General features: G+C 50.3%; 7 protein-coding genes across 7 annotated transcripts; 3 read left to right on the top strand and 4 right to left on the bottom strand.

Annotated features, from left to right (window-relative positions):
• Nucleotides 1-92: 92 nt before the first annotated feature.
• BCR37DRAFT_236694 (uncharacterized protein) lies at nucleotides 93-711 on the top strand. The gene is made up of 2 exons (XM_040866526.1): nucleotides 93-579; nucleotides 645-711. The coding sequence occupies exon 1, from the start codon at nucleotides 196-198 to the stop codon at nucleotides 577-579; it is 384 nt and encodes a 127-aa protein (XP_040721799.1). The 5' UTR covers nucleotides 93-195; the 3' UTR covers nucleotides 645-711.
• A 944-nt stretch (nucleotides 712-1,655) lies between these two features.
• BCR37DRAFT_384833 (uncharacterized protein) lies at nucleotides 1,656-1,967 on the bottom strand. The gene has a single exon (XM_040870299.1). The coding sequence runs from the start codon at nucleotides 1,959-1,961 to the stop codon at nucleotides 1,704-1,706; it is 258 nt and encodes an 85-aa protein (XP_040721798.1). The 5' UTR covers nucleotides 1,962-1,967; the 3' UTR covers nucleotides 1,656-1,703.
• Nucleotides 1,858-2,523, top strand: BCR37DRAFT_236604 (uncharacterized protein). Its single transcript, XM_040866525.1, has one exon. It carries the CDS (start codon nucleotides 1,980-1,982, stop codon nucleotides 2,331-2,333), a length of 354 nt encoding a protein of 117 aa, XP_040721797.1. The 5' UTR covers nucleotides 1,858-1,979; the 3' UTR covers nucleotides 2,334-2,523.
• A 190-nt stretch (nucleotides 2,524-2,713) lies between these two features.
• BCR37DRAFT_390072 (uncharacterized protein) lies at nucleotides 2,714-4,003 on the top strand (the record flags this gene model as incomplete). The annotated part of the gene is made up of 1 exon (XM_040870798.1): nucleotides 2,714-4,003. The coding sequence occupies one exon, from the start codon at nucleotides 2,714-2,716 to the stop codon at nucleotides 4,001-4,003; it is 1,290 nt and encodes a 429-aa protein (XP_040721796.1).
• Nucleotides 4,004-5,073: 1,070 nt separating this feature from the next.
• Nucleotides 5,074-5,346, bottom strand: BCR37DRAFT_335938 (glutaredoxin; the record flags this gene model as incomplete). The annotated part of the gene is made up of 1 exon (XM_040867207.1): nucleotides 5,074-5,346. A coding segment is annotated over one exon (273 nt), but the record flags the coding sequence as incomplete, so codon positions are not given.
• Nucleotides 5,347-6,222, bottom strand: BCR37DRAFT_334929 (glycosyl transferase; the record flags this gene model as incomplete). The annotated part of the gene is made up of 1 exon (XM_040867163.1): nucleotides 5,347-6,222. A coding segment is annotated over one exon (876 nt), but the record flags the coding sequence as incomplete, so codon positions are not given.
• A 173-nt stretch (nucleotides 6,223-6,395) lies between these two features.
• BCR37DRAFT_384830 (PWI domain-containing protein) lies at nucleotides 6,396-7,138 on the bottom strand. Its single transcript, XM_040870298.1, has 3 exons — nucleotides 7,075-7,138; nucleotides 6,908-7,036; nucleotides 6,396-6,868 (listed from the first exon to the last, which is right to left on the bottom strand). Exons 2-3 carry the CDS (start codon nucleotides 7,028-7,030, stop codon nucleotides 6,650-6,652), a joined length of 342 nt encoding a protein of 113 aa, XP_040721793.1. The 5' UTR covers nucleotides 7,031-7,036; nucleotides 7,075-7,138; the 3' UTR covers nucleotides 6,396-6,649.
• Nucleotides 7,139-7,394: the final 256 nt, after the last annotated feature.

The raw sequence follows: 7,394 nt of genomic DNA, 5'->3' as shown, positions 1-7,394 counted from the left end.
CCTAACCCTAACCCTAACCCTAACCCTAACCCTAACCCTAACCCTAACCCTAACCCTAACCCTAACCCTAACCCTAACCCTAACCCTAAAAAAAAAGATGGAAGGATGAAGATGTAAAAGCATGTATGGATAGTTGGGAGATAAGAAATCTTCATAGACTGATGCCTGGCAGGATCAGAGGCTTTTGAATGCGCTATGCCCAAAGCCAGTCGCAGTAATGGGTCATTTCCCGCACCGAAACACCCACAGCCCAACGATGAAGCCGTTCAAGACGCTGCAAAAGGGTGCATTCACTGTTCCATCTTGACCTGTATCCAATGCGACAGAGACACCACAGATTTCCAAGCATACATGGCGAACATCGACCCACCGCCGTCAAGGCCGGTCAAGGCCGACCCAAAAATGTCGCATATCCATGTCGCTCACCTTGATCCTTATCAGAGACACACCTTGCCATGCTGGATTATCATTCATTGCGTTCGAAATACTGATCTGGCGGATGTGCGGCCGATGTTTGAGATGTTGAAGGGTGGGCGATTCGACTGGCAGCCTTCTGCAGACATTCCAGCAACAAACTGAGTATCCAGCAATGATGAGCAGCATCGATACACCCTAGGGCATGTCTAAGCCATTGAGATACTGAGTCGAGAAAGCCAGTGTACGCTTTGTAGTTTGGGCATTGTCGACCACATTCCCAAGCAACATCATTTCTGGTCAGATCTTCGCCGGCCTTGCGGGATCATGATGCCCGGGTGCTGAGAGGATACGCGCCAAAATATCAGTCCACCTTGATGGCTTTTGAGCCCAGCGGAAGGTCGTCAAGTTGGGCGCTATGATGGCCGACGGCGAAGAAGCGGCTGTGGGTCGAATGAAGTCGCAAAAATGGGTGGGAGGATGTCGCAAGGGATACTAGACGCCATATACACTGCCATTTAACCATCCACGGCATCGCTTGACCATAGAAGAGACTGGTTGTGCGGTGAGGGCAGCAGTGCAAGGTGAACGCGCGGCCCATTTGATCAGAATGATCAGATGGACCTGTTCGAAAATCGGATCCCAAGGCCAAGGCAAGGCCAAAGGAACACTTCAACACAGCAGAATGATGGCCAGAGCAGAGCTAGAGATGGCTTGTGAATTCCTAGATGTAGTTTTGGAGGTACTTGATCGATCGTAGACTATGAAAATGACCGCCAACGGAGGATTTCAAGGTGAAAAGAGCATGAGAAGCAATCAGGTTTGGCTTCTAAGATATCCAGTGGCAGCACCATAAGGATTCTGGAGCAGATGTAAGTACATCAAAGATGCATCCGGATCTTAGCTATCGAATGGTACTCATTACATTCCATCAAATTTGAGTTGAGATGTAGTTACGGGCCTGAGCAAATGTGGACAGAATAGGCAGGGAGTGGGAGGGGTGTCATGTCATCTGAAGGGGGTTTTTGCCCACTATAAGGTGTGGAATAGGCCGGGGTATTCTCGGGTCATAAGTATAGGATTCAGGAGAAGATGTAAGTACATAAAAGATGCATTAGGTTCTCAGCTATCGAATGGTACTCATTTCAATACATATAGTTGAGGTTGAAGGGCAAAGACGGCTGGCGCCAGATTGCGGTTGGAGTGAAGGGTCCCTTTGGGGGTGGTTGGTCCATCTGATGGGACGCGCGCGAGCGAAATAAGTCTGGAGTGAAGGGTCATTCCATGGGTCATAAGTATAGGCCTTCAAAACGCCTGTCATCGCTACTCGGAAGCTGCGTCTGCCTTGCGCGCTCTTCTAACTCTGCTTCTTCCGCACGACGCTTTCTGATCAGTTCAGTATTCTTCGCCCGTATTTGTTCGGCCCTTGTGCTTTCAATCTCGGCAATCTCAGCCTCCAGCCCAGTCTCGCCCTCCTCTTGTGCTGTCTTGAGGCGGGTGAGACGACGTCCCAATGCTAGTGAATTCCAATTCGTGCGATTGACCATTCCTGCCTATAACTGAGGATGTATAGTCTTGTCTGCTGCTCTGCTGCTTTGTGTACGTGTCCAATCGCGCGCGCGAATTACGGAGCGCGTTTCGACATGACGCCAGCCCTAAGGCATTCTCAATTCATACTTCAAATTTACAAATCCTATCTTAACAACAAACTGTGGATGGCCAAGGGCACCATCCACATCCAGCAGAATTGCAACGGCGTCATCGACGTCGCGCGATCTTCTGGTCGTGCTGTGGACCGTATGAGTATGGGAGTGCGCTGCGGGGTGGGTCAGAGAAGGAAAAAAGTTGCGAGATCTGCTTATTTTTGGCAGGACATTTTACTGTGCGATTGTCCTGCGGCAGGACGTTTCAAAGTGTAAATGTCCTGCCGCAGGACATTTACCCGCAGGACAATTCATGTGACCGGGTATGTAAGACAACGGAACAAAAAAAATAGAAAAGAAAAAACTGGGGATGGCCAAGGGCACCATCCACATCAATTCCCCTGATATAGGACATCTCTGACATGTCTAAGAAACTTCACCCCTGACTCATAGCATGATGTGCTAGCACGTGAATCTCTCCTAATTTCGCAGATAACAAATTTTTGACTCTCACTCCTCTTCTGCAAAAGCCATCATTGGAGCTCAAGTGCCGCTTGCTTGCCGCATTTTATCGCCAAGATCACGTCAGCAGCGACTTCGGCCCAAGTACCAGTTGAACTTCCGCTGCGCTCATCAGCCATTGTGTGCGCCAAGTCATGAACCTATCACAACACTTCATCGGAATGCATATTTTGTTCCTTGTGTCGATACTCATCCAAAGAAATTTGGCTGGATGTGCTAAATCGAAGCTCGGGGCGCAATGCAGTGATTCGGAACACGAGAACGATCCTGGAAGCGCTGGACAGGGAGTCCATGAGCAAACACCCTCACCAGACCCCTTTAGTGGTGTACAAACTCCACTGCCGTCTACAAGGTTGGAATTTATCATCGAAAAGAATTTCAATGTCATGGGTGGAGAGGATGAGTGTCAACAGACCTGTGGAGACCTTGTGGAGAAATACCAGGAGGGTCGTTTCCTATATAAGTCTGGTTATGGCCCTTTCACACATGATCGCTGTAATCTTGGCTGGTTGCGTCTCGGATGGCGATTTCAGTTGACCCGCTTGCCAGCGATCTTTCGGAATGAGACAATCGAGCCTTTCTTTTTGGAAATCAACAAAGAAGTCGCCGGAATGCATAACACCGAAGCACTCAAAGAGCGCACTCTCGTCAAATTGGGAAAGCTTGTCTCTGGACGGTTGAATTCTGCGCTTGAGGAGCTCCAGGGAGAGTCAGATGAGTTGACTTACCTCAGAGGCAATGTGAACCTATATTGTCCTAATTTGGAATTTGAAGCTTCTACATCTGCCGCGAACCATCTTTTTTGTCACACAACGGAAACCATGTCACTGGCAGGTCAAATGACAGACATGTTCAAGCAAGTGATTGTAGATCTGCTTCACACGTGGTTTGAGGCCTTCCGAGCAAGAATCGCTGGAACACAGCCAGATGGCAATAAGCAAAAGGGTCATGCTGGTCGGCAAAAAGACAAAGTGGTCCCGAGTCGCTGTAGCTGCCAGATTGGCATTGTTGTTGAGCACTTTCTACGAGATGAAGATTGTCTTGCAGCTGTCTTTGCCGGACTGTTTATGCAAAACCAGTGGTCCCTTCGAGGACCCAACGACAACTACATTCAAGAAAGTGTTGTCGACCTCTTCATAGCCGGGAACGAACACGGCGAATGGGAAAGATCTATCTCTAGAACGTCTCTCATGGTTCGAGCTGAATACTTCAGAAGTCTTTCAGCAGAGGTCATGAGCCACGTGCTCATCAGACCTTTGAAATGGACGTCCACGATGATCCGGGAAGAGATGGACAAATTATGGTTCAGGTCATACACGGCATACATTCGCTGGAACAGGTTTGGGCAGCCGAGCAAAGCATATTACGCCTCGATCGCCGGATCATACCCCAATAATCCTGTGCCTGCCCAAGACTTGGTGTAGGTGTCAGGACTGAAGTCTGAGTCATCTTCATAAGTCCCACTCGCAGCTCTTGGTCACATCTTACGCTATTCCCTTGTGCACAACCACAACGATCGATCCAGACTTTTCTGCTCTGGAACATGGAATTTTCCGTTCAGCATCTTCAACAAGTTGCTTGCTTGCTTCTGGCTTCAGCCCCCTCAAAATATCTCTTTGCGTCTGGCTCGTATTGCTAGACACAACGAACTGTCCTTTAGGGCTTGGGCTGCTCTCTCTTGTCTAACTACCATTACCACTAGTCGAATGGAGATAACAGGATGGCCTTCTGCTGCTTTCAACTTCGTATACAGGTAGAATTGTCACTACCTAGTCTTGTTATCCCTAAATTTTTGGACGACACACAACTTGAGCGCACCTCCATGTGATCCACCTTCTTTCAGCTCGAGAAAGGTAGGCGAAAGGAGGCAGGTTTGTTTGTGTCAAGGGTCTTCGTGTCGCATAGCAAAGCATCCCAGGCAACGATCGATAGAGATACCTGTGGGTCACTCGTCGCAGATACCGGCACTCACAGAGTCGCGAGGTTCAGAGATACGGATACCTACATTGACGGAGTCTTCACTGGTCCTGCAATCACCGCATGAAGGTCTCTGACTTGGAAGATGTTCTTGGAATGCTCTGATGGACCGCGAGAGGGACCGGCCTATTGCTTCGAACCGCTCGTAACATGTGAGGCACAGCTGCTGGACCGTCGATCTAGCAACGGTTGGCGTCGAGGAAAGAGCATCTGTGAGCACCGGTCTGTCCGGTGAAAAGTCGATGTTCAGAACCATCGACAATAGTAACTGATCATGGTCTTTATTTATGCTACGAGCACGACTGTGCACTCTCTAAAAGAATCTTCATCGGTGTTGATGATCAAGCTTGGACACGGAGAAGGTTGACAGCATTGTATGTGGACCGAAAACACTCTAGATCATATCTACGAGCATGTCGTGCCTCTGAGCTCAAATGATCTCGCGAAAGGCTTGCGAGGCCTAGTCAGTTCAGCAAAGGCGATCATCAGCACTGTGAGTAGTTTACTGCCATCATCCCAGAATCTTCTTGAGCTTCCCGACCTCCATGTGTCTCTGCAAGTCCGAGTTGCCGCCAATGAAACGACCCTTCTTGAAGGTTTGCGGCACGGTGTGCTGTTTTGTTTTGGCACCAAGATACTTCTGCATCATTGCACCATTTGGATGCTGGTCCAATTCGACAACTGTGTGCTGAATGCCTTGCTGCTTGAGCAGCGTCTTTGCGGCTCGGCTGTGCCCACAATAAGACTTGCTGAAAACCATCACTTTGTGTCTAGAGATGAGCTTTTCAACGTCAGCCCTGGCTTGCTCTGCAGACTCATAGTGTAAGCGCTCCCGTTGTGCTCTCCACCACCACTGGTTCGGGACAAACTCGGACTCTTCTTCCAACACATCATGCCATGGCTTGTCATTGAGGATGTAGTGCACCACCTTGACACGGTCGTCATTCCACATGGGCGCATGATGTTGGCGCATTGTCTTGAGGGCATTGTACACATATGGTAGGGAAATCCAGTTGTCCTTAAAGTAGTAACTCAGCAATGACTGGTCGGCAAAAGCAAACGTGGACGTCAATGTCTCATTTTGCATGATCGCAGCAATCGCATTGAAGTGCTTTTGGTTTGGGTCAATCACTTGAAGGCCGCCATTCATGATGGCAAGTCCAGAGCCGGCTTCGACAGCGTGGCTCATGAGATGAGCAGCTTCCGGCGTTTCGTGTTGCTTTGTGTAGGCGCAATTGTGCGGAACCCAGTCAGCCGGGTAATGTGAAATATTGTTTGGATTACAGACGCAGGCGTGCGTCGCGGCCATGGTGCCTGTCGGTAGTGTCATTTCCATGAGCTCGTCAATGTTGTGTCGGACAAGCATGTCGGCGTCCAACTCAACGATGCGATCGTAGGAGACCATTCCGTGGGGAAGAAGCTTGCTCCAGCAGTCGTAGAATCGCTCGTCGATGCCATAGTCCTTGAAGGTAGTGGGTAGCAAGAGGTCGACTTGTTTTGTGCGAATGTTGCGCTTGGCCAGCTCTTCAAGTACTTCTGCCTCGATTGTCGGCGGATGGAACACAACAAGGGGATACTTTGAGCCTGTTTGCTTGATGGAGAAGTCAAGTGTCAAGGCGCCCTCGAGGTAGGCCTTGTTGGTGAGGAGGGTCATCCAAACGCGCTTGTGCTGCATGCGAGCCACCACACTTTGGTAACTCGCATAAGCAAGCAGCACCGCTGCGACGGATGAGATGATGATTGTCCTCGAGACCATGCCGAGGAGCCGGTGCTTTCGCCCTTGGGTGGTTTGGTGTGCAGATGAGCGTCTTGGTTGCTGCTTTGAAATTCATCGGGCGACGACTTGGTGCGACGTGACACACGACAGGAGATGCACCAGCAAGCGGGCAGGGACGGCGCAGCAGTCAGAGAGGTACGGAGTCCATACTCTGCATACACAGGATAGATTCCCAGGGCTGGAAACTAGTAGTCACGGACGCGCGAAGCATCGTCAAAGCCTGCATATATGAAAGAGCCATCCAAAGGCGCAACCAGCCGACGGAACTTCGTTAGTATCATGTACACAGCTGTAAGCAACCACCTGCTTCCTCTCGTCATCCTCGTGGATCATGGGTACGAATCTGGGCGTCGACGCGCTCAGTCTCAAATCGCCGCGCGGCCAGCTCGCGCTTTTTTTGCTCGACAAAGGCCGGCGGTATGCCTGCTGGTGCCGTCTGCGCAGTATCGAGGAGCTCCCACAGCTCTCTTGTGAAGAGGTCTGTGCCGTCACCGAGAAATCCAGAGATGCTGTCGGCCAAGACTTTTCTGTCTGGCTACCGCGTTAGCAAGCTATCGTGTCATAATGTGCGTACATAGCGCTCGCCTTCAAGGTAAGAGGTGACCATCGAGCACACAATCTCATCTTCAAACCCTAGCAAGTCGGTTACGCGCGTCACAATCCATGGTTGCATTGCGTCCAGACTGACATTGTCCATGTTGATCTAAAGTTAGCTGGAGACTAGCTACCGCCACGACATGCCTTGCCGATGCCTGTGGTCGAGCGATGAGCTAGCAGCTGCGATGCGTCTGCTCTGCGACCGCGATACGCCATGAGCTCTGTCTTGGTGTCTGCCAGCCCGATGAATTTATGGACGCGACATATTTGTGGTCAAGTCTCAACTCGTATGTACATGCTAGATGCTAGTCAACCTCTTCAATCTCGTCATTCACCACGCTTGTGTCTATAGACGGAGCCAGCTCTGCTTCTTGCGTCGTTCTTGTCGTGGCATGCTCTTCAACGACCGGCTCTTCATAGTCCAAGCTTTCTGAAACGCCAGCCTGTTCGAATCGAGCCAGCTT

Source organism: Protomyces lactucae-debilis, assembly GCF_002105105.1.
Source record: "Protomyces lactucae-debilis strain 12-1054 chromosome Unknown BCR37scaffold_37, whole genome shotgun sequence".
Taxonomy (NCBI): domain Eukaryota; kingdom Fungi; phylum Ascomycota; class Taphrinomycetes; order Taphrinales; family Protomycetaceae; genus Protomyces; species Protomyces lactucae-debilis.
The sequence above is the reverse complement of the archived record's forward strand: the minus strand, read 5'-3'. Positions and strand labels throughout refer to the sequence as shown.

Coding starts and splice junctions, on each gene's coding strand:
- BCR37DRAFT_236604 (XM_040866525.1), top strand. CDS start 1,980: ATGTATAGTCTTGTCTGCTGCTCTGCTGCTTTGTGTACGTGTCCAATC.
- BCR37DRAFT_384833 (XM_040870299.1), bottom strand. CDS start 1,961: ATGGTCAATCGCACGAATTGGAATTCACTAGCATTGGGACGTCGTCTC.
- BCR37DRAFT_236694 (XM_040866526.1), top strand. CDS start 196: ATGCCCAAAGCCAGTCGCAGTAATGGGTCATTTCCCGCACCGAAACAC.
- BCR37DRAFT_384830 (XM_040870298.1), bottom strand. CDS start 7,030: ATGGACAATGTCAGTCTGGACGCAATGCAACCATGGATTGTGACGCGC. Junction 6,869..6,907: donor ACCTTGAAGGCGAGCGCTAT/GTACGCACATTA, acceptor CTAACGCGGTAG/CCAGACAGAAAAGTCTTGGC.